This window comes from Scomber japonicus, chromosome 22 (genome assembly GCF_027409825.1).
Source record: "Scomber japonicus isolate fScoJap1 chromosome 22, fScoJap1.pri, whole genome shotgun sequence".
Lineage (NCBI taxonomy): Eukaryota > Metazoa > Chordata > Actinopteri > Scombriformes > Scombridae > Scomber > Scomber japonicus.
The window spans coordinates 3,168,895-3,196,424 of NC_070599.1; the positions used below are offsets into that span (position 1 = coordinate 3,168,895).

The window sequence follows — 27,530 nt, forward strand, 5'->3', positions numbered from 1 at the left end:
AGGGAAAGCGAGAGAAGGAGAAGAGGGAGAAAGGATAAGTAAAGAGGAGAGGGAGAGAGGGACAAACAATCAATCAACATTGAAAATAATAATAACAACAGTCATGAGCTTAGGCCATCTGCAGGGTCCAGGATACTGTGCAGGTCACCTGTGAGATGAGAGAGCACAGAGAACTAATAGTACATGAATGTAAATGGAGAGAAGAAAAGAGCTCAGTGCATCATGGGAGTCCCCCGGCAGTCTAAGCCTATAGCAGCATAAGCTAGGAGCTGGTCTAGGACAAGCCTGGCCTAACTATAAGCTTTATTAAAAAGGAAAGTTTTAAGCCTACTCTTAAATATATGCAGGGTGTCTGTCTCTGAATCTGGCAGATGGTTCCACAGGAGAGGAGCTTGATAACTGATGGAAAAATGATCTTTGCACACCTGTATTGGGTGGGTAAGAGAATAAGTGAGGAGCCAAAGTAACAAAAAGCAGCACTTATGAATTAGATGACATCTGTCAATATTTACCTGGAGAACTGTGAGATTGTATCCATAGTATAAGATTGAGATAGAATAGAATAGAATATAATAGAATAATCTTTATTGGCATTGCAAGTTTTATTAGCATGTAAACATGCCTACAGGTTGCTGAGTATGCATTTATAACAGGATTTTAGTATCCTTATTTATTTTAGACATTACATATGGTTTTTATTTAGAACTTTATAACCACCTTTATGGTCATTTTAAATATAATAAAGTTTTACTCTTAAACCTCCTTTTTACTGTCTGTCATTGGTTGCTTTATTACTTTTATGGTTATATGTATCAATCTATCGATCTATCTATCTATCTATCTATGGTAATCAGGTATTAATAATTTGGTCTAAGCTTCTAATAACAACTGTAATGTTCTCGAGGAAAGTATTCAGTATATTCATTCAGATTAGATAGGGTGTAACATTGTAGATAAAGGGCCTGTAGTAAAGGACAGTGACCATGTGGCTGAGAGGATGAGACTAATCAGTGTTTATGTCCATGAAGCTCTGTGAGAAAAACACCAGTCAGCAGTTAATGACAGCAGCAAACTTTACATGATGAATGTGGGAAAAGGACACTGTGTCAAAGTAAGTCTGAGTCACAAATAATTCATTAAAGAAATTCCTCAAGATGAAATATAAAGACCTGGAGACTTCTACAGATGATACTAGTAAGCTTTTATGTGCCTTTATCAGATACCAATAGTGGAGAGATAAAGAAGAAAACATGTAAATAAACTCATCAGATGTGGGTGTCTCTTCTAAAATCAGCCACTGTCATGTAAAACCACTACAGCTCCTTTACCCATCAGTCTTTACAAACAGTTATAGGTTACAGTTGAGTTTTCAGGTTAATAAATGATTATTTTGCTATTAGAGCACTACCAGTAGAGGGCAATGCTACTGTTACATGTCCTGAAGGTGGCTCAACACAAAGCAGTTTGTCTCTTTGAGAGTGTGAATGGACTCTGCCTGTCCATTCATGCTTATTTTGTTTTTGTTTTTGAATGAATCTGAATCTGATTCATTTGCCTTTTTCACAGCAGACACAGCAGACTTGCTAGAGCAGAAAAAGCACAGGTGTAAACATTATCAATGGCTCCATTACAGTAATTCTAAAGCAGTGCAGTAATTAATAAAGTTAGTAGTTAAAAAGGTTAAGGTTAGGGTTAGGGTCATTTTGGAAGTCATCATTTAGCATCATCTGACTGAGAACTATAAATATTTGTACTTATGTATTTACTTTATTTTATTTGGCAGGGACAGTACACATCAATCAACATTGTAGTTCACACTGCAATGTAAATGTGACAGAGTTAGTTTTCATCTGTAGTCCCTGTGAATGTTAACAACTTAGCAAAGCATAATAAAAAGGAAAGAAATAATGTTAAGATAAGCATTAGAATATGAACTATAAATAATATATGAATGCAAGCAGTGAGTAAAAGCATTGTCCATTAGTTATGACAGCAGCTCTGATGGAAGTTGAGCCAGTGTTTCAGAGGGGTTTTTTTAACAGCAGAGCATGCAAATGTACTCCTTCTATAAGGAACAATGCAGTCTACAATAAAATCCATCTAACATTTTACAATAATCTGCTGAATATATAAACATATCACTGCAGACTGTGCTGCAAAGTGTTGTCCTTGTTCTTATGTCTAGTAAAGCACTGGCCCACACAAACAGTACATACAGCACATGTAACCACAAACCCACACTGAGTTTCTCTTTCTCTCTGTTATATTCTGTCTGTATTCTAAATGTCACTGTTAAATAAAGACATTTGTTTGGCAACCAAAGGCCTATACAGAAATGGCAAACTACTTAGCTTTGAGCAAATATGTAAGGAGCATGATATACCAAAAAAAACAACAAAAAAAAACTTTTTTTCAAATATTTATTAACATTTTATATCATCAAAAAATAAATCTTGAAAACCTAATCATTACAAATCTGGCTAAAAGGGGTCTAGTATTTTTGTTTCATGGGACTTTGATATGTTGGAATCATCCAAAGACAAAGACAGATTAGAAGAAAAGAGACATTTGTTTGGAAATATACACTAGTAAAGTTCAACAAGTGACATAATGAGGTAATTTCTGCTTTGTCACCTGATCTCCAGACCTTGTCTTGACAAGACCATCTGTGTCAAATTTAAAGTCTGTGTAAAGTAAGAATAAATATTGTAGTGAGACAGCAGGTGGAGCTGTCTCGCTGCAAAAAGACTAATTGCGGACTATTGGACACACATGTGAGACGCCAGGTAGAGAGCAGAAATTTAAAAAAGGGGTTCAGTCTCTGATGTGAGAGAGCAGTGTGGACGTCTTATTTGTTTGGTGGCTGGTTCCCTTTTGGTCTGTGGAGGGGCGCTCACAGTCGGTTAGGGCTGCCGGCGTACTAAGGTAGGGGAGCTGAACCTGGGTGAGGAGGAAAGGCTAGTTGCCTCCTTTAGGTAGCAAGGGCCGGGGCTTTAACAGGGCTGCTAGCCGCCGTTCTTCCACAGCCTTTTCCCCAGCACTTCATCAGCGGTGCTGCTGTGACTGTGTGACCTGGTGCTTGGGGTTGAGACCTTTCGGTGCGCCGACGAAGTGTTGTTCCCCGGGGAGTCAGACGGCGCATCAAGCGAAGACCCCCCATGTGTGGTGTAAGCTAGTCTATTGTCTATCTAGCCCTTTTGTGGTGTGAAACTGAGCTCTGGGTGTTGTGGCTATCTGGCTATTTGGTCTGTTACCTGTCTCAGCCGGTGCTCCTGTGCCTTAAAGGTTGAATATGGAGAATGAGCACAACACTGCCATCTAGTGTCTCGAGATCGTAGTCGCAACAACCAAAAATAATTCCAGCAGTCGGGTTGCCAGGTTCGTTGCCGAGTGTGTCAATCAATCAGCCTGCGCCATGTCAAGTGATGAATCATACAGGGTAATGACTAATTTCGACCAATTAATTTTACAACAGTATTCAACGTTAGCCAGTCTTCAACTGGAAGTCTTTCTTTGAGTGGGATGTAATCGATTAGCTAGCTAGCAGACCAGCAGCTTCCACAGCAGTGACAGTGAGGCTGAAGGCTGATGGAGAGACTGAGGTTTGCACAAAGATATATATATATATATATATATGATGCAATGGTTCTCGGTACTGTACCGAGCCGTTCGGTACACCCAGGTGAACCGCAATATTTCGGTACACGCAACATCAAAATTTAATGTTTAATATGTGGTTATTGAGCACGCATTATGTGTATTGAGTGATACGCAGAGGGGATGTCTGCTCAGTGTCTCTCCACAACCATGCAAGAACCAGAATCAGTGCTCTGAATGCAGACGCTGGAGAAGTGAGGGGAAACTAGCTTACACAAAACTTCTCCGCTGAATGATAATGGCGAGTCAACACGAGACGGACAAGAGTAAATATGAAGAGGCACCGCCGACATTTAAATCCGCTGTGTGGAAGCATTTTGGATTCAGTGTAAACTATGACGAGCAGGGGAAGAGGACTGTCAACAGGCAAATCACGGTGTGCAAGCATTGCTTTACAACTATCATGTCGGCCCATCTGCGTCGCCATCACCCGGCTGTAACACTAAGCGGAGCAGCATAGAGAGCTAGTTTCCCAGCGAAAACGCAGCCAACCATTGCTGCAGCCTTTCATCAACAATTCTCTAACAATTCGGAAAAACACAAGGAAATAACAAAAGCAATAGGCGTGTTCATAGCGAAAGACATGCAGCCATACTCTGTGGTTTCCGACAGGGGATTTTGCTACATGCTAAAGGTACTCAAACCTCGTTACAGTATCCCCTCCCGCACCCATTTCAGCAGTAAAGTCATTCCTGAACTTTACGAAGTGTGTAGGAGTGAAGCTGAAACCGAGTTGAAAAAAGCCCCCTTCCTTGCTCTTTCTACTGATAGCTGGACATCCAGGGCAACAACTAGCTACCTTACAGTGACTGTACACTACATTTCAGATTGGGAGCTAAAAGGCTACGTGCTACAGACTCGTCCCAAGTATGAGAGCCATACCAGTGCACATTTGGCACAAGAACTGAAGCAAGCAGTCACAGAATGGAAGCTGGAGAGAGAAAACATCACTATTCCAGCTACCACAGATAATGCTCCTAACATTGTGAATGCCATCCGTGACACAGATGTCTTTGGGCCACACATTGGGTTTTTTGCACAAGTCTTGAATCTTGCAGCCAAGAAGTCTGTGGCTCTCAATGCAGTGTCATGTCTCCTGGGGAAGGTCAGAAAAATAGTAGCATTTTCCATAAAAGCACCACTGCTGCTCAAGTTTTGACCAACAAACAACACATGTTAAACATACCAGAGCACAAACTGATCCATGATGTTGAAATCCGCTGGAACACAGCACATGACATGCTTGAGCGTTATGTGGAGCAGCAACCAGCCATATTCTCTGCCATGGTAGACAAGGCTGTGAAAAACACAGGCAAGGATATGGCCATGCTCACTGACGGTGAGCTGAAACTGGCGGAAGACCTCATCCAGTTGCTTAACCCACTGAAAAAAATGACAACTCTGATGAGCAGCGAATCAACTCCCACCTCATCCATGATTCTTCCTCTGAAGACAATGACTCCATGAATCCATGACACTACATGCACAGGACAGTCCAACTATCAGGGAAGCCAAGCTAGCCATCACAAAGGACTTGGAGAAAAGATACAGACCCAGATCTCCGAGGCTACCTGCACAGAGCTACAGTCGTCGACCCCAGGTTCAAGTCATTACCTTTTCTTGATGAAGCTGCCCGTGACCAAGTCTACAAGGACCTCATAACAGGAATTGGGGAGCATGGACATCAGGTATTTGAATTTTTTTTAAATGTTAATTTGTAATTGATTGTCTTTGTTTTCATTGTGTGCATTAAATAATTATTGTTATAATCATTATTCATTTCTAATATTTTCTTGCAGCTTGAAGCAGTGCAAGCAGGACCATCCACAGAGACAGAACAACCATCACCAGCAGTATCCCCTCCTCAAAAGAAGACTGCCATGTCAGAGTTACTTGGGGATCTTTTCACAGCAACAGAGGAGCAGCAGTTCAAACCACCTACCAAAACTATTGAGGAAGAGGTTTCCTTCTACAAAGCAGCTGATTGCCTTCATGGAGATGGTGATCCTTTTCAGTGGTGGAAAATGAATCAGTTCGAATTCCCCCATGTGGTCTCAAAGCATGCACAAAAGTATCTCTGTGTCCCTGGAACCTCTGTTGCAAGTGAGAGAGCTTTCTCCACTGCAGGTGATATTGTGAGTGCAAGTCGTTCTCGTCTTGCCCCAGAGAATGTGGACATGCTTGTCTTTTTACAGAAGAACCTCAAAGTAAAAGAGTAGCTCTTTTCTTGTCTTGCCCCAGAGAATGTAGACATGCTTGTCTTTTTACAGAAGAACCTCAAAGTAAACGAAAAGCTCTATTATAGGGCACTAATTGCATTTTTGGCAAGTTACATTTTATGCTACCTATTTGTAACAGAGGGCTTGCATTTCCCATAAGACTGTAGGTTACAATAAGGCTAATTGTTCTAATACGTTGTTTTCTGCTTTTAATGTTGTTTATGTTTACATTTTATAGTAATTATTTGGGATGGGTCACGATTTTCGAATATTCATATATTAGTTACATTGTAAAAATTCGAAAAGGCTAGTTAATGCGACTAAAGCATAAATAAATATATGAACTATCGTCTTTTTATCTCCTCCTTTTTTGGCGTGCAGTTCGGCTCCTATCCGCACGAGGGCAGTATAAGATTAGCTATAGCGGTGTGGATGGGCTAACGTCATAGGGTTAACGTTAGCTAAATGCTCTTCTACAAACGAGAAACATTCAGAGACTAGTACAGCCAAAATCTCTCTCTCTCTCTCTCTCTCTCTCTCTCTCTCTGTGTGCGCGCACGTCACGTCACCCCCCCCCCCCCCCTTCTCTAGTGTGTGACTGACAAGTTGTTTGAGTTGATTAATGTTCATGTTTACATTTCACATTAGTTTATTGCACTTCACTATATTTGATATTGTTGAACTGTTTGTTCCTTTTGTATAATAAATGTGGTGATTTAACTTCATCTGTGGTTTGTTTATTTGAAATTGAAAGGGCAAATAATCTACTGCATGTTAGAACTAAAATAATATATTTAAATATCGAAACCGAACCGTGGGCCATGAACCCACTATACGAACCGAACCGTGGGCGCACTGTACTGTTGCATCCCTAATAATATATATAGGCTATATATATATACATACATACATACATACATACATACATATATAATATATAGTATGGTCATATAGCAGAACTAACGTTGCCAAAGTTAGTTGTAACGGTTACATTGTAACGGCAGTGGGAGTACCAGTTAAACCTGTTAAACTCCAAGGTCCCCCCCAATTGGGAGACCCTGAGACTCTCCGCAGCAAAAGGCATAAAACGCTGCCCTAATTATGTAGCAATACAGTCATACTGCACATCAAATTAAATAGGAGAAACTCCGCTACAAGCACATATGTCATTTTTACACACACCAAACACAACTCAAACACCAAGAATATTAATGATCAAATATCAAAATCCGAATAGCGTCAGAAAGTCAACCCACTCTCCACATTTCCATTGCTACCGTTTTGATACTTCATGGTACACAAACAAATAGCATCTCATATGAGAGCTAAGACCCTGCCGAGTTCAACAGTACCATTATTATTGAGCTAAAAACTCAGTGAACCAGCAGCCAAAGAATACAAAGGTAAACAACCACTTATTTACAGCGACTAACAGATATTCTGTCTTACCTTCGAAGTTTTGTGATGAAAAGTTGTACTTGAGAGCAAAAATCGCTGGTTTTAGTAAGTCCAACAGGGCTCTGCTTGTTTACAACTCCATTTCACCCAGTGCCAGTCTACAGTAGCTGCACCGGAACAACAGACAACCCTGGCAACCCGCAATTCCGGCCGCTAAATGGCTGGTACAATGTACACAGAACATGACAGAAAGTCATTGTCAAACCCGTCAAAATTTTTTAAAAATATTAATTTAGACTAAAAAATGTTTTTTTATGGAAAAGCAAATCTTTCCTTCTGTAGCCCTCAAAATGCCCCGTGGGTGTATTTAAAAAATATATATAGCTTTTAATAAATATTCTACATATTCAACCTTTAAATTGTTATTGAAAAGGAAATAAAGTTTTGTAATTTTCTATATAACTGCTTTCTGTGTCCTGTGTGTGTGGGTAACTAAATCCTCTGACAAAAACATTTACTGGTTAATTCCAGGTGGTGGCAGTATTCGCCTGCCCGGTTTACAAGGTTTATTGCACTGTTTTCTGACATACCACAGAAAAGTGTGTTGTTAACCACCCTGCCAAATTTGAATGATTAAAAAAATCGCCACATGTGAAATTAGGCTTCAAAGTTGTGTAAAAATCAGCCTCTTTCTCTGCTGCCAAATGCTGTGGGAGTGGCCGCTGAGTCCGCTGAAACCCCGCCCCCTACCAAGTGTCATCTGTCAATCAAAGTCACCACCTCTACCAGAAACTTCTACCGAAAACAGCTTTCTGCTGCTAACTCAGCTGCTAGCTCGGTGGCTCACTCAACTGCTAGCTCGGCAACTAACTCACTGCTAGCTCTGCGGCTAACTCGGCAGCTAACTAAGCTATTTGGCTAACTGTAGACTGTAGTAGTAGCAGGCGGGGAGTTCCAGTCCTCTGAAAAGAAGCCAATGCGGAAGTAACTTAGAGCTGCATTCTAATCAAAAGGCCACCAGGAGGCGACCGTTTTGTGTTCAAAAAAACTTCCGGCTCTATACAAGTCAATGGAGAATTCACCAACTTCTCACTTGATTTGTAACCTCAGTAAACATTTTCAAAATGTGTTTATGGTCTCAATTGCTAGTTTAAAGCCTTCTTCAATACAGTATGATGTTCAATTGTGAAATGTTGGCCTCCCTGATTTTATATTTGACGATAAAGCAGGCTACGTGGCTATGTTGTGATTAACAGGTTGATTGACCAATGTCCTCGAGATCCAGCCCTCGCAACCAATCGCAACCTCCCCGCTCCACCGTTGGCCCCGCCCATATTTCCGTCCATGGCCCCGCCTCATGCCCATATAAGTAGAATCCGTGTTCTTTTTTTCCCGGCATGCACCTGAAATTTTCAAGATGGCGCTGCCTAGATTCGATACTATTGGCTTCCGAGCAGCAGTCCACAAACCAATGGGTGACGTCACGGATGTTACGTCCATTTCTTATATACAGTCTATGAGTAGTAGTAGTGTGTGCTGAATGTATTTATACCTCTACAGCAGCAGGGGCGGGTTTATGCTAATCACCGCTGCGTTATGTAACGTGGCAGTGCTTTTCAGACCCGCCCACTAAATCCTGAACACAGAAATCTTGAAACACAGTTTGTGAAGCCTAGCTCCACAATTCAAATGTAAATGGTTGAAATGCTTTTTACACCTTTTTTAGAAATACATTTATGACCTATTTAATGTGTTTAGAAGAAAATGTCTGAATTCACTTTACACAGTCTTTAAGATTTGTGCTAAAATGTTGTTCCATGTGTTAAATAATTAACGCACAACATTCACTCAAAATCACATCTGTCACTTTCTATTTTTTATGTTAATACTTAGTAGATATTTTTCAACGTTACAGTCTTTTTAGTGCCAAATGCCCTCTTTTTGTTACTATACTTCCACCACAGCTCAACAGGGAAACACTGTTTTTTGTCCTCCATCACTTCCATTGAAAGCTCATTTGAAGATCTTTTGATAGTCAGTATGAACATGAGGATTGATTACAGAGAGGAAAACCTCTTTACTTTTCATATAGACACCTGACTGCTGCTTTAAGATACATTATGAACCTATCTGATGCATCAGTAACAATAATCCATATAATATAATGTATAACAAACTTCATCTGTCTGCATGCAGGATTCTTACTTGTAAAAGAGATTTTATGTAAAAGGGTTCTGAACACTTCTTCACACTTTTGTAGGAACAGCTGGGTGCACAGGGGCACAGCAGCTGACTCTTATCCCTGGGGCCACTGTAGTAAATAAAGTAAAAGCTAAATCCAAACTGATTAGGAGGCATGTCAGTCTGATCCAGCATGCAGCAGTCCCTCAATGAAGTAATGTCATTAAATTGATTAGTGACAGAGAGGTGAAACTCCATGTTGTGCCTCATTTATTAGCACAATGCTAATACAAGAAAGTCTATATAATAATGTATGTCATAATAATAACTTCATTTTTATAGCACCTTTCATACAAGAAATGCAGCTCTGCAGCTTTTTTTTAAAATCAGCATTCAAACATATTTATTCATTATATTCTGTAAAATGTTCTCCTGGACCATAACACAGTGATTGTGAATGCCTTTTTTTCCCCACAAGATGAATCAAACATATGTATTAATGACTGATGGGGAATTTATGAATGTGAATTGGTGTAGAGACTAATTATGAGTCACAGTATGTAAGAACAAAAAAGAACGTTGAAAGAAAAATAAACATTAATGTTATATTAAATACAAAATAAAAAATAGGTTACAATAACTTTAAAATAGTAAAAATAGTAGGGAGTAAAAGTTGCTTTAAAAAAAGAAGAATAGATACAATATATAAAGTCAAGTAAAATCCAACATTTCGACTTTATTTTGAAAGGTGCGGCAGGAAGTGTAGGAGTGTGTGCGCGTGTGGGAGTGTCACAGACTGCCATAGTCAACGCCTTGAATGCGGCTTTCCAGCAGACAGACTGGACTGAAGTGACCGGTGTCGGGCCTGTTATTAACCGCTGTATTCTCTCTTCGGACGCGGTGTTAGTGTGTGTGGACAGAGGAGTCATGGCTCAGCGCTCTGTGTGGTGTGTGTTTGCTCTGCTAGCACTGCTGCTGCCTCTGGAAGGTAAGTGAAGGCTTTGTCCTGCTCACCTCAGCAGATCCACATGTTCTGCCTTTTGTGCCGCACTTTGATTCTAGGCCGAGTAACGGTCCACCGGCCTGGACGTTAAAGAGACACACCCACTGGATTCATCCTTTCTTTATTACTACATGATTACACATGCACGTGTTGTATATTTGATCATTAAAGCTGGATTCAGTTATTAGTCTATAGAGCATGGCTCAGTTTATTCTATCCAGGTATTAGCAGTGGTGCAGTTAGAACACATCCAGCTGTTCCACATTCACTAACATATTACTACATCATGTTTGTGGTGATAATAACAGTAGCTTATTTTTAGATATGTAACAGTTATCAGTCAGTGATGCGCATGGCACCACCCACAGTAACCTCTGTCTGTCTGTCTGGATTACACATGCCATGCTGGGAATAATCACGTCACACACACACATACAGTGGTGATGAGGATGATGAGGATGAAGTTAAGTCACTTTAATGTGAATAATTGAAAGGCAAAAATTTAGTAGTAGAATTCTTAATCTGCACCCACTGTCCTCTCAGACCTCTGTGATCTCCACCTGATGTTACACCCCCCAGACAAGCAGGAGGTGCAGCGCTGCCCCTCACTTCTCATTCTGCTTCATTATTTCTTTTTTTTTTTTTTTTTAGAAGTGCACCATGATCCTCGTGTTAAAAGAAGGAACTGACTTAAACAGCTGCAGTCATAGAGTGAAAAAAAATGATTCCAGCCAGCAGGCTGCAATGTGATGCAGATCATGCACATGCAATGCAAATTATGTGAATATATTATAAGCAGGGTTATGAGCAGGAGCCAGAACTGGACATTGAGTTTATGCATAAGATTGAAAATACTTGTGTTTAGGTAGTTTTAGTAAAACACTGTTATTTTAGTTGGGGTCGGTTAGAGCTGCAACTAATGATTACTTTCATTATCATGATTAATCTGTCAATTTACCAAATGAGTTGTTTAGTCCATAAAATGTCAGAAAATTGTGAAAAATGTTTCACAAAGTCCAAAATGATGTCATTAGATGTTCAGTTTAAGATATTCAGTTTACTGACAGAGGACTACAGAAAAATATGATAGAAAAATATGCACATTTAAGAAGAAGGAAAATGTTGACCTCAAAATAACTAGGTAGTGGGCAATGAAAGGATGAACTGAATAATTGCATGTGTAGGGTGAGATAAGGGTTGGTCTGGTTAGGGTTCAGGAATGTCTGGGTGAAGGTGGGTGAAGGTGGGTGGAGGTGGGTGAAGATGGGTGAAGGTGAGTGAAGGTGGGTGAAGGTGGGTGGGGGTGGGTGAAGGTGGGTGGGGCAGTTGTGAGGGCAGCGTGGAGTACCAGCATACAATGAGGAACATTTAAATGAGATATAGGATCCATGGTAAGAATAGTTGTAACAGAGTTCCCTGAACGCTGCACGCCGCTCCATCCTTTATGGAAGAAAAGTGTAGCTTACTGTAACTAAGCCTAGCTAAGCCTGACTTACATTAGAATCCTCTAGAGACTGGGGATTATGTGTAAATGTAGATTGAAGGATTGTAGGTCAGCTCCAGACAGATGTTACAGTATGAAGGGAGGATTTCTTCTCAGTTCTTATTACTTATTACTATAAAGAGTCATCGTCAGGAAGCGTTCTTGTAGCGCTGCAACTAACATAACGATTATTAGAATGATCAATTCATCAGCAGACCATTTTTCCAATGAATCACTTGATCCTCATTAACATCACTAAATGTCCAACAGTCTGAAACTGACAGATATTTGCATTTCAGTTTGATCCATAAAGAAAACCTCATGAATATATTTTTTAATAGGAGCACGTTTTGTTTAGTGCTTCAAACAAATGAGGTCACATGACGTGTCCAGTCCACATGCTGTGACGGCGTCCCCCTCACGCCCCCCCCCTTCTCCTCTCTCCACCATCTTTGTGTGTTTGGGACAAAGACACACACTTTCAGACAGTCTCTCCTGGAAGGCATTCACGCCGTCGCTTCGGTTGTTCACATGAACGGTGACGGCCCCGGCTGTGCCCAGAATGAAAATGAGAGCTTGAGAAGGAAGTTCAAACCCCCACCTCCTGCATGAAGCGCATGTACCCCCCACCTCCCTCCCCCATTAGAAAAAAGAGGTTTCAGACACTGGTAGATGATCTAACAGGCATACTGATGCATACTGATGCCTTCAGGCTCATACAGTACCATGTAATTACACACCGATTTCAATATCATGTGTTGCAATTCATGCTGGGGACCTTGCCCCCTCCATTCCCCCTCTACCTCTCTTAATGTTTCTGTCTGTTCTGTCAGATAATGAATGAAAGCAGCAATGACAAAATATCCTTAAAGAACAACTTCACATTTTTTGAAGTCTGTCTTAAAACATCAGTCAGGTGTTTATATGAATCATTCCTCCTGTTCATACTGACTATTAAAAGATCTTCAAATGAGCTTTCAATGGAAGTGATGGAGGATAAAATCCACAGTGTGTCCACACAGTCATTTAAAAGTAGATGATCATCTTCTATGATCTATCTATTGAGCTTCATCAGTGTGAGTTAGTCATATCAAGTGATATCTGACACATTTACATCAAATTCCTTGAAAATAAAAAATGAACTGGTCCTTTAATCTGGCCTGGCATGAACAGGAAATCAATGCTGGAAGACTTGAGTAATACGATTACACTTTATTGATCTCCAGAGCGGAAACAAGGTGCAACAGCAGCACAAGACACAGAACACAAAGAGATACAAAATAGCAGAGTGAAATAAAGAAAGAAATCAATAAAAATACATCATAACCTAGAATTAGATCTATATATTACAATAAATGATCATTACATCATCCATACATAAATGTGCTTTAACACACACCCACCATGTGTTTATTTGCTGCAGCCAATGAGTTTTTTGTTTGTCTGCGTCTCTTTGTGTCAGTGCTGGTAAATGATCTGTGGCCTGGAGTGCAGACAACAAACAGAGAGGATTAGAGCTCTGTGTGCACAGCGTGGCCCCGGGCTTTAGGGTCTGTGTGAGAGCAGCACGGTCTGGAATGCTGATGACTGAATGCTTATATCTCTGCTGAGTGTATCATGCTTTAATCAAAGACTTAAAGACAGTTTGTGTTGAATGTGTAACACCTGCTTCCTCTCTGCAGTCCTGTGTCAGGGAGACTTAGACCTGTCCGATGCTCTTCCTGCTGATGATGAAGACAGTAAATCATGTAAGTACAACTGAACAGCACTCACCTGTTTAAATGTGTTCTCTGTGTTTGCTGGTCCAAAGCTCAGGTGAGGTGAGCTGGACACTGATTCATTCATAATCAGTACATTGATGCAGAGCTGTAGCTATGAGCCCAAATCCCCACAATGAATGCGAGTAACTAACCCCACCCCAATTAAAACAATGTAAATATAAAACAAACAAACCCTACAATTTCATTAAACCACATACATCTCTATACATCTCCATACATCTCTATACATCTCCATACATCTCCATACATCTCTATACATCTCTATACATCTCCATACATCTCTATATATCTCTATACATCTCTATATATCTCTATACATCTCCATACATCTCTATATATCTCTATACATCTCTATACATCTCTGTACATCTCTATACATCTCTATATATCTCTATACATCTCTATACATCTCCATACATCTCTATACATCTCCATACATCTCTATATATCTCTATACATCTCTATACATCTCTGTACATCTCTATACATCTCTATACATCTCTATACATCTCCATACATCTCTATACATCTCTATACATCTCTATACATCTCCATACATCTCTATACATCTCCATACATCTCTATACATCTCTATACATCTCCATACATCTCCATACATCTCTATACATCTCCATACATCTCCATACATCTCTATACATCTCCATACATCTCTATACATCTCTATACATCTCCATACATCTCTATACATCTCCATACATCTCCATACATCTCCATACATCTCCATACATCTCCATACATCTCCATACATCTCCATACATCTCTATACATCTCTATACATCTCTATACATCTCCATACATCTCTATACATCTCCATACATCTCTATACATCTCCATACATCTCCATACATCTCCATACATCTCCATACATCTCTATATATCTCTATACATCTCCATACATCTCCATACATCTCTATACATCTCTATACATCTCCATACATCTCCATACATCTCCATACATCTCCATACATCTCTATACATCTCCATACATCTCCATACATCTCTATACATCTCCATACATCTCTATATATCTCCATACATCTCCATACATCTCTATACATCTCTATACATCTCCATACATCTCTATACATCTCCATACATCTCTATACATCTCTATACATCTCCATACATCTCTATACATCTCTATACATCTCCATACATCTCCATACATCTCTATACATCTCCATACATCTCTATACATCTCCATACATCTCCATACATCTCTATACATCTCTATACATCTCCATACATCTCCATACATCTCTATACATCTCCATACATCTCCATACATCTCTATACATCTCTATACATCTCTATATATCTCCATACATCTCCATACATCTCTATATATCTCTATACATCTCCATACATCTTCATACATCTCCATACATCTCTATACATCTCTATACATCTCCATACATCTTCATACATCTCCATACATCTCTATACATCTCCATACATCTCCATACATCTCTATACATCTCCATACATCTCTATACATTTCTATACATCACTGTCAGGCTCAACAGTCTGAAGGAGAACATTTCCTCCTGAGACAGTTTCTTTAATGTCTAACATTGTAATCACACCCTAGATTCCAACTAACTATGCACTTTCTCAGCACAGTGAAGACTATGTATAGATGTGTCTAATGTTTCTAATGTCTCTTTTATCGTCTGTTTCAGTTTATTGAATTGATTAATTACAAAAGATAATCTCACAATCGTTGGCTTGTCTTTTAATGCGTATCTATAAGAGAACTATCTCCATTGGTTTCCATTGAGTTTCTGCAATATGGAAATGTGACAGGAATGACCTGTAGTCTTAAAAACATCAAGTTTACAGTCATTTACACCAGAGTACTTAATCTGTTTGAGGTCATATTTCATCTCAATCTGCACCTAAATTGTAGCACCTAGTGGATTTTCAAATTGTACGGAAATGGAATGGAAATCAATAGAAAATACATCTGAACATCTAGAAATGTGAAGCATGTATTCAGAAACATGAACATATGATTTATAGTTAAGAAGGTAAAACTTATATATATAAATAATTGATCTCTCTCTCTCACAACAGTGACCCCAACACCAAAACCAGGAGCACCAGCAGCACCAGCAGGTGGACCAGGAGGAGGTAAGAACCACATCATGAATATTTAACTCTATAACATTATAAAACACAACATGAGTGTAAGCAGGGAGAATGACAGGCTGGAGGTTCGTTGATTGTCTAATAAATGTCATGAATGTGATGAATGAATGTGTGTGTGTGTGTGTGTGTGTGTGAACGGCTGAATGTTGACTTTGAGTAGAAAGAGTAGAAAGCTGCTATATAAATTAAAGTCTATTTACTATTTAAAGTCTGTGTTAAGTAAGAATAAATAAATGCTTTTTACACCTTTTTTAGAAATACATGTATGACCTATTTAATGTGTTTAGAAGAAAAACACAGTCTTTAATAATGAGTGTACTCCATACTCTCTGCAGAGTTGAAACTTGATGACTTCTTTGATGACCCTGTCACCACCAAAGCTCCACCCAAGGTTGTGCCTAAGCTCCCTGTAGCAACCAAAGCCCCAATCAAGCCCAAACCTAAGCCAGGTGAGAGAATCCACCAAAGCCCCCCCTCTAACCCCCTTCTAAACTCCTCTTTTTCTTTTTTACAAACCTTTCTATTGACTAATCTGCTGCTTTTTTAAATTTGCAGTTTATACAAACTAAACTCTTCTTTTATTCACGTCATACTCACCACTCTGCTGACAACACTTACAGATTGTAATGTCAGTCTGAGGATTTACATGAAATTTATTACAAACATTCAGTGTTTACTTGTGTTTGGGTGATGCACCGAGGAGCCTCATAAATCCCATATAAACACAGCATGGCCTAACGTCACCATAATGTGAAAACAGCATCATTCAGTATCATTTCAGTATGGATAATAGGCGTGTACTACTCTGCTAAGTAAAGCAAATTCTATAACATGACAAACACTGAATTTCAATATGATGAGACTGATTTTCTGCATTCTGTTACTGACACTTGCAGATAGTTTGCTCAGATGTTCTTTCTGTTTGTTCCAATCACAAACATGTTTTTATTTTTTATTTATTATTATTAACACTATAAAAAGTTTTACCCCTGCTTTTGCCTTTATTTTGCTGTAACATGTATCATTTGACCCTTACAGCTGCTGATGAGTTTGACCTGGCTGATGCCTTGGACCCCAAAAATGACATTGGTGGCAAGGATAAGAACAAGGGGCAGGGAGGTGGGTGGGAGTATCTCCCAAAAGTTCATTTGGAGATGATACTTCAACTTTCACTTTGAATCACCGGTATCTATTAAGTCCAATGACTTAATAATGAATACAAGCATGTGGAATTAAATCCACAATGTGTAGGATTCTAACATTTGTCAGTTTGGTAACCCCAGTGGTACAATTCAAAATACTTTAAGCACATAGGTTCTACACATAGTGGCTTTTATATATAGTAGTTATTTTATCATTTATTAGTGACATTTAAAGAGGACATATTCTGCACATTACCAGATTTACATACTGGAGCTTTAATGGAATATCTGTGCATGATTTCCAGTTAAAAACTGCTTATTTATCTTCTACTGGTCCTTTATGCAGCCCATCAGTTCAGCCTCTGTCTACATGCATACAAACATACATACATACATGCATGCATACATACATACATACATACATACATGCATGCATACATACATACATACATACATACATGCATGCATACATACATGCATACATACATACATGCATACATACATACATACATACATACATGCATACATACATACATACATACATACATACATACATACATACATACATGCATACATACATACATGCATACATACATACATACATGCATACATACATACATGCATACATACATACATACATGCATACATACATGCATACATACATACATGCATACATACATACATACATGCATACATACATACATACATGCATACATACATACATGCATACATACATGCATACATACATACATGCATACATACATACATACATGCATACATGCATACATACATGCATACATACATACATACATACATACATACATACATGCATACATACATACATGCATACATACATACATACATGCATACATACATACATACATACATGCATACATACATACATACATACATGCATACATACATACATACATACATGCATACATACATACATACATACATACATACATACATACATACATACATGCATACATACATACATGCATACATACATACATACATGCATACATACATACATGCATACATACATGCATACATACATACATGCATACATACATACATACATGCATACATACATACATACATACATACATACATACATACATACATACATGCATACATACATACATGCATACATACATACATACATGCATACATACATACATACATACATGCATACATACATACATACATACATGCATACATACATACATGCATACATGCATGCATACATACATGCATACATACATACATACATACATACATACATGCATACATGCATACATACATACATACATGCATACATACATACATACATACATACATACATACATACATACATACATGCATACATACATACATACATGCATACATGCATGCATACATACATGCATACATACATACATACATGCATACATGCATACATACATACATGCATACATACATACATGCATACATACATACATGCATGCATACATACATACATACATGCATACATACATACATACATACATACATACATGCATACATACATACATGCATACATACATACATGCATGCATACATACATACATACATGCATACATACATACATACATACATACATACATACATACATACATACATACATACATACATACATACATACATGCATACATACATACATGCATACATACATACATGCATGCATACATACATACATACATACATACATGCATACATACATACATACATACATACATACATGCATACATACATACATACATGCATACATGCATACATACATACATACATACATACATACATACATACATGCATACATACATGCATGCATGCATACATACATGCATACATACATACATACATACATACATACATGCATACATGCATACATACATACATACATACATACATACATACATGCATACATACATGCATACATGCATACATACATACATACATACATGCATACATACATACATGCATACATACATACATACATACATGCATACATGCATACATACATACATACATACATACATACATACATGCATACATACATACATGCATACATACATGCATACATACATACATACATGCATACATGCATACATACATGCATACATGCATACATGCATACATACATACATACATGCATACATGCATACATACATACATACATACATACATACATACATACATGCATACATGCATACATACATACATACATACATACATACATACATACATACATACATGCATACATACATGCATACATACATACATACATACATACATACATACATACATACATACATGCATGCATGCATGACAGTACGATACCTCTTTGCTTTATTAATAGTGTACACTGCACACTATGTCGGTGCTTTACATGCCACCTCCATCATTCATTATCCATCTCTCCCACATAGGGCTGCAAAGGGGTGGAAAATTTCCGGAAAGTTTCCGGTAAATTTCCATGGGAAGTTAAGCTGGGGAATTTTGGAAATATTCCAAATTGGAAACTTTATGAGGAATTTATGGCAACTGAGGGTAATTTAGTGGAAAGGTATCATCATTTGATTGATTAATTGGATAAAAAAGTCCACCCCTTCATTAAAAATCAGAACATTATTTTAAGTTGACGATGAAAAAAGGTGCACAATGCCGCTTGATGTGCCTGAGCTGTTGAAGTTATATTAAATTATACAATTATTTATCATTTAATATTAAAAAAACAACTAAATGTTATTATTGTTAATGGTTTCACACAACTCTGAAAAAATACAACAATGTGTCTGTGAAGCTACACATCCCTGAGGGGGGTGTGTCCAATGTATCCTGGTGGAGATACAACTCATAAAATCCAAAATATACAAGATGTTTGTAAAACTATTAGTTATTGTTATTTACTTAGGTGTAAATGATATAACTAGTAACATCAAAGTTCCACTCCTGTCTGTTAAAGTGATATTTACTGTATAAAGGCTAAATATAGCACTTACACATAAAAATATCCCTAAATATATATTACCATATAATGTCATCAAAACCACAGGCTCAAAAGTCTGGTTTCAAGTTGTGTGCTCTGGGTTCAAAAGTGTGGTCTAGGATTGTAGAAATCATCTGTGCATGTGATGGAGGAATGCACAGTGCATGTAGGGGGCGTGGTCTCAGTATGCACAGTACATGTAGGGGGCGTGGTCTCATTATGGACAGTGCGTGTAGGGGGTGTGGTCTCAGTAGCCCTGCGGTAAACAGTGTGCTATGTGAGCATGTGATAGCATAGATATTCAACTGTACTGCATGATATCTGGTTGTTTTAGTCAGGATTATGCTAAAATATAATATATATAATAAGTTCCCTAATAAGAACATACCTTCAGTTTAGTAAATTCCCGGTTTATTCCCGTTAATTCCCGTTAATTCCCATGGAAAGTTTCCAAGTTTGAAAATTCCCGGAATTTTGCAACCCTACTCCCACATACTGTATGTCCTTTAAAATGTTTTACTCTGCCACAACATTTACAACACAGTAAGTTCATTTCTTCTAACTATACTGTAATATGAAGCAGTAATATAAGTATACATTACAGTACATTCCACATCTGTTCTATATATGAAACATGTGAATGACTGAGGACTCTGTTGTTCTCCCAACATTGAGCTGCACACTTAGACCCGCCTCAGCCATGATATATAGAACATGGTTTACATATTTCATCAGGAACATGTCTGTGTCCTTCACCTTTTCTACCTCTTCCTCTTTTTTCTCTTTCTCCACACAGCTTTACTCCTCTTTTTTTCTGAGCTGTTGACCTTCTTCACTTCCTTGTTCCTCCGCTGTCAGAGATGATAACAGTGTGCTGTGTTCTACGTGCTTAACAATTGAAGGTTATACATTATTAGAAAGTGTAATCAGAAACATTTCATTTTCACATTTAGAGTAAACAACAGCAGCAGTATTAAAATGAAGCACCACAATTTGTAAAAATGTGGCCCACAATTCATCATTTTAAAAAGGATTAGTTCAACATTTTAGGAAACTAATTAGCTTTCTTTCTAAGAACGAGCAGATTAAAAAATGGTGGATAAACTACACTTCTGTCTTTCATCACTTCTTTGCAGCATTCTGAGAAGTCACTGCTTCCTGCTGTTTGACAGGAAGTAATCCTGCACATTATTCCACTAATACACAAAGTACAGATGAAACATGTTAATCAGGGAGCTTTAGAGCTGTTGGTTCATGTATTTTCCAACTTTGGACAGAGCCAAGCTAGCTACTTCCTGTCTTTATGCTTTATGTCTTTAACCATGAACACACACACATGACAGTGAGAGTTTATCCTCAGTCAGGAGTGCAGGACAAAGGATCCAACAAAGACTGAAGTGAACAACAGGACTTAAATCCAAACTGAACTAACGAGTGGACAGGAAACAGCTGACTGAACAGGAGAACAGGCAGGGATGTGATTGGCTGGGAACAGGACAGAGATTACAAGAACCAACATAACAGTGACAGTGTTAGTGTTAGTGGACCATTCTACTGAGGTACATTTATAACAAAATCAAAGAATAAAAAGACATTTTAAAGTAAATGTGTGTATTAATAAACAGTTAGATGTGACATTCGGTTTATAGATTCATTACAAAATGAAAACATTTTACATTTAAAAGAGAAAAAAGTAGCACAGGTCCGTTCTGTCTGAAGTGATTAGTAAATACTGCCTCACACTGGAGAGATTTACAATGTGACTTTATTTTATAGGCTTGAATCAATAACAGAGTAGAGAAATGGGAGGAACTGTGAATAAAGCTCTTCTCCAGCAGGCTGCAGATGTCAGCTGTAAGAAGCATAGTTCTTCTACACAGTCTGATTGAACCAGTCGTCTGTTGTTCAGCCACACATTCCTTCAACTCTTCTCTCTTCCTGAGAGGGAGCTAATTGTTTTCTTGTTTACACACACACACACACACACACACACACACACACACACACACTGACAGACTGACAGACTGTCACTGTCTTCTGCTTCCTGTTTTACTTTTGCACTCACACTTCACATGCAGGTTCAGAATGGTCCATGATGTAAATCACATATTTAATAGACCTTAGACCTTATCGCTGCTAATAGCTCTTGTTCTGTATTTATCCATGAAGAAACTTTGTAACTGAGCTTCTTTAGTACTAACATGATGCTTATGAATTACATCAACAGTATATTCTTTTTTAATATTCACAAGTAATACAGCCTGAGAACAAACAAGAAACAGTCTTCCTTCTTCCTGTCATCATTTCATTTTTATCTCTCCATCTCTGTCTGTTAATATCACGTCAGCATTGTGTCTTTCTGGAAACGTCCTGTCATGTCTGAATGTCAGAGTCATCACAATGTTGGTTAGTCCAAGTCTGAAAAGGTCTTTAGAGCCCCCCCCCCCCCCCACACACACACCAGTTGAGCCACATATCAGCCATCAGAGAAAATATAGCTTCACCTTTCATTTCCTGTTTACCATTCCTCAGTGTGCTGATAATCTGTGTGTGTGTGTGTGTGTGTGTGTGTCTCAGGAGGATTGTCAGACAGTGACCTGGCTGACGTTGGCAAAGATGACACCTACAAACCTGATAAAGGCAAAGGTAAAGCCTGCTGTGTGTCAGCCTGTCAGTACACAGAGCAGCAGTATAAACAGGTGTGAACATGTGTGTTGTGTGTGTTACAGGTGGACGGCCCAGTGGTGACAGTGATCACATTAACCAGTATGATGACAACAGTGGTGGGTGTTTATGTGTGTTCACAAATAACTACATGTCTATTAGACTGCCTGTGCTTATAGTATATCCATGTGTGTGTGTGTGTGTGTGTGTGTGTGTGTTTCCAGAGACCACAGCAGAGGTGGGAACCATTGCAGGGATCGTTAGTGCTGTTGCCATGGCGCTAGTAGGTGCAGTCACCAGCTACATCTCCTACCAGAAGAAGAAGCTGTGCTTCAGTATACAGCGTAAGTCTGCCACTAAGCCTGACCTTTCTGAAACTACACTGTTCACAAACATTTAGAAATGTTAGACAGACAGGTTCACCATTTTCAAGAGTCTTAAAACACAATCAGTAGCTCAAATGAACCTGAACATGAATCATTCCTCCTGGGGTTTATCAATATAAATAAAGGACTAAATAAATGTCCAACAATATAGCATGGCAACAATATAGAAAGATAAGAAATGATAGAAAATGATCCAACTATTACTGTACATCCTATGACAGCAGCAGCAGATGTGGTCTGTTAACAAAACCATTGTTAACCAAACAGCAGTGGAAACTATTAACACTCTACTACAGAACATGAGATCTTCACTTTGTTCTTCTCTGATACATCTCTACATTATAAACGTTCAAAAAACAAGATAAACAAATGATTATTGTCTGATAGCAGGAAAGCTACTGGTGCTCACTGAGTGTTCCTGTGTTCACAGAGAGTCTGAACACTGACATGGTGAAAGCTGAGAACCCTGAAGCTGTGGTGGCTACAGAACCACAAGGTAAACTCCACTCTGCTGCACTCTGCTCACTTCTGCTTCACACTGGTTTTTCAGTCTCATCTATGACCACTGTGCACAAATATAAGAACATGATGTAGATTTGTTGTTTGTTTTGACTCTGGAGCTGCTGTTTCCTCATCATCATCATTCCTGCAGCAGACAGACAGATGGACAGATGTTTAAACATGTGACAGAAGCTCAGAGTTTTTAATGTGAGGTCAGCAGGAAATCAGGTGTCACAGTCAGACAACATCTGTCCTTCTTATTAAATGCTGTGCTTTATCAGCTTCCATACACACTGTTCTGCTCTGTTCTCTCTGGTCAAATAGAAAAAACCAACAGTCTTCAGTTTATTACAAAAATGTAATTACCAAACTTAAATCTTATTGATATTTTTTTTAATTATTAATTTATTAAACTTAATCTAACTACATGATGTGCTACTCAGTCTGCTTGGAGCAATAATAATGTGACATTTCCCACACAAAAAAATATCATTTTCAGTTTACATTATTAATTTAATCATCCCTCATTCAAATGGACAGAATCTGTGAACAAGTAAATATATTTCATCATGAAAGTTGAACTACTGCACACACTATGTCTGCTACTTTACTGTGAAGTCCATCCTCAAGGCTTCAAGTTTCCTCATCACATGACTTGTGTAAGTTGAATACTGGACTAGGACTTGAAATGGTTAAATCATGATCACAGGCCCCTTATATTCAAATCCAATTCTTAATGAGCTCAGAGAAACTTTCCACTTTCATCAGATGAATGTGAAAACAAACTGTGCTCTTACATCATTCTGCACAGAGAGGAGAACATCCAACTGAAGTTTTGAGTGGATCTGGACTTTGAGTATAATATTAATCAAGTATTGAATTAAAAGAATTGAGCAGGTATTAAAAAACCCTCTTTGCAGGTGTGACACATCCTGTCTACATGTCCTCAAACAAAACCTTAATAGGCCTCATTAGATTCATTTTATAAACTGGCAACTTACTTTAAAAAAATAAAATATGAAATTTATATTCATGTAATGCAAAGGTACTATAATCTCATTTGAATGATATATATGAAAACAAAGCAACTTCTTCATCTTTCTGCATGACTGTGGTTGAAATTATCTGTAACAACCTGTGTGTGTGTGTGTGTGTGTGTGTGTGTGTGTGTGTGTGTGTGTGTGTGTGTGTGTGTATGTTTGTCTCTGCAGTCCAACAGACTCTCCTGGAGCCACCCAACGCTGAACCCCCCACTGAAGAGAATGCTGTGTAACTCACTCACACACACACACACACACACACACACACACACACACACACACACACACACACACATACACACACACACACACACATACACACACACACACACACACACACACATACCATGCTACAGGATAGGCTGTCCTATGTGTAGTATGTCCTTGTTGATCCAGCAGCTGTGTGCTGCAGTAGCTGGGAATTGTAGTTCTTCTACACTGAATGTGAACACCATTTTTTTATCCTCTGCTGTAAACATGGCGGTGTATTGAACTTTGCCAAATGTATGTGTATATAGTAATTTATTGTTCATCCTTTAAACACTACTAACAGCATTGGTTTCCAGTTACTGGCCTTCAGCATGTGAGTCCTCCTCTGTGAGCTCCACACACTGTGAAGCTGGAATACTGACAAACAGAAAAAAAGGCAACAGATTGGCTTCTTGTTTAGTTGGTTTAAGTGTTTCAAGTTAATATGATTATGTGTTGAATGAAACTTCTCTAGGCATGTGTGGGTGTGTCTCAAGCTCCTCAAAAGTTCACATGGAGTCAATCACCATACGAGCAAATGAATTTAGTATTTTCTTTACATTGTGGAACGTCCAGTGAATCAGAAGAATGATGTTTGCTTGGCCCTGGGCTCTGTGACACGCAAACTGTTCTTTTAATACGAGTGGAAGATGTGAAGTTTAATCAGGAATTTCCTGACTTTGACTGGAATGCAACAGTTCTCAGTTTTCTCTTGACACATCAGATCACACATCAGGTTTGCTTGTTGATGCACAATGATGAAACAAGGGAAAAAAGGCAGATCATGTAATAGTGTGATATTACAGTAACATGTTAAACTGAGGGTGAGGTACATAGTTATTGCATCTATCAATATTAGTATCTCTTGATCCGACAAAATGTGACATTTTATTTCATTTATTTCATCTTCAGTTGACTATATAATAATGATGAAATCTGAATTCATAATTATTATAAAGTGTTATTTATTAATAATCAGTGATCATTGATATTTCCTTACAGGCTTCATTACATTTGCTTTGCCCGCTGATGTGTATTAGTTTACTGTTAGTTGTTGACTAGTAAACAAAGGTACATACTCATAGAACTGGAGGTAACTGCTGTTTACATCATATGACAGTTACATCATTAGTTGCTATGTGCTACTCCATCTCCATCTCCACCCTCTTCGTGTTGTTTATCTTAATGTACAAAGTTGCCTTATTCAGATTGGGATCTTTTTGCAGTGGGGAAAAATAAGGCGTCAAAATTTTCTGTCTACTTAGAACCTGTGACTTTTTATAGTGTAAATAGCCTAATATAAAATGTTTTTTCAACTAGTCTTTACTGACAATGCCTAATGAAGGAAGCCTGGAGAAGCTTGGTTTTCCAAAGTGGTGATGCTAAAATAACAGTCAGACAAACAGTCAGTAATCATTCATTTACCACACTGCTGGTAAAGTGAATGTTCAGCCCTGTAACATTAACAGTTCAGGGTCTTCACCGTAGCACCAAATATAAAGCAGAAACAAGGACTCACCACACTTGATGTAGCAAAACAAAACAAAAGATGCTAGCTAAATCAGTTCCTCTGCAGTTTGAGCTTAAAATGCAGTGTGTGCTTTTTCCTCTCAGTGAATATGAAGGGGATTTCCTCCAGTGGTGAACCACAGAAAACCACAGCGCTTTGTTCTGAAGAAGCAGGCACGTGGCATGAAATGACTGCTACATGCTAGCTTATATTGTTTGTCTATTTTTGTCCTAATATTGTAGTGCCATGTGTTCACAACAATTCCAAATCTATCTTTCTCCTACGGTGGCCATTTTGAATTTATATGTAGTGAGAAATTGTACTGGGTTGATATAAAAACTAGCTAGCAGCTAGCAACCCCAAACAAGTCTGGAGATTTCTTGTTAGCAAGCAATTGCTAACATTCAGATTAAGCACTACTGTGGTCACAAATGTTTACCTTTATTACTCCTCTTCTAATTACAGGTACAAAAATATGATATAATATGCTTCAATGATAACGTCTGAATCAGTGAAATTATTAAAAGTTTGCCCTATTTTTTACAGTCCCATAAATATGAATCTTGACACACAGCAGTGGGACATTAAGATGTAGTATAGCAGTAGATATTGCTTTGTGATGTGCTTATATGTAGCATTTTTGTGTCATTACAACATCCTTTACATTATTGTGTCCTCTTTGATATGAGCACTGAGGCTCTTGAATTAGAAAGTTTGAATCCTTTAGAGGAGCTGTAGTTTGTATTAAGGCTGTAAAAACAGAGTTTCACATTGTTGGAGAACTTAAGGCCTCTGTATGCTTCAAACACACTAGACTGTTTGATGGTTGCAGCATACTGGGAACTTTACACTGTTCCTTTTATTTTGTCCTCTTCCTGTAGATTTGCCTCTGCTTGGTAGAGTTCAAAATGGCCACCACAGGAAGAGTAATAAGTGGTGGCACTGATGTGATGTCAGAACATCAGAGACAGACGTATGAAGTGGAAGAGGAGTTGGCACTGCCTCAGAGATGATACTGGTTACAATAATATGCATTTGATAAAAAACAGGTCTGCTTTAGCCGTGTAGATGAAGTTAGCAGCAATAGTTAGTGATAGGATGTTGAAGTATCGTGATGAGTGCTTTTGGACAGTT

General features: G+C 38.3%; 1 protein-coding gene across 1 annotated transcript; it reads left to right on the forward strand.

Annotated features, from left to right (window-relative positions):
- The first annotated feature begins 10,338 nt into the window (after positions 1-10,338).
- Positions 10,339-24,922, forward strand: cd99l2 (CD99 molecule-like 2). Its single transcript, XM_053343817.1, has 10 exons — positions 10,339-10,443; positions 13,624-13,689; positions 15,820-15,876; positions 16,230-16,343; positions 16,933-17,013; positions 22,624-22,692; positions 22,776-22,829; positions 22,935-23,054; positions 23,527-23,592; positions 24,809-24,922. Exons 1-10 carry the CDS (start codon positions 10,383-10,385, stop codon positions 24,868-24,870), a joined length of 750 nt encoding a protein of 249 aa, XP_053199792.1. The 5' UTR covers positions 10,339-10,382; the 3' UTR covers positions 24,871-24,922.
- Positions 24,923-27,530: the final 2,608 nt, after the last annotated feature.

What these genes read in the sequence shown, in the direction of transcription:
- cd99l2 (XM_053343817.1), top strand. Translation starts at nt 10,383, where the DNA reads ATGGCTCAGCGCTCTGTGTGGTGTGTGTTTGCTCTGCTAGCACTGCTG. An exon ending in CCAGTATGATGACAACAGTG is followed by an intron (nt 22,830 to 22,934) that starts GTGGGTGTTTAT and finishes GTGTGTTTCCAG; the next exon opens with AGACCACAGCAGAGGTGGGA. An exon ending in GGTGGCTACAGAACCACAAG is followed by an intron (nt 23,593 to 24,808) that starts GTAAACTCCACT and finishes TTGTCTCTGCAG; the next exon opens with TCCAACAGACTCTCCTGGAG.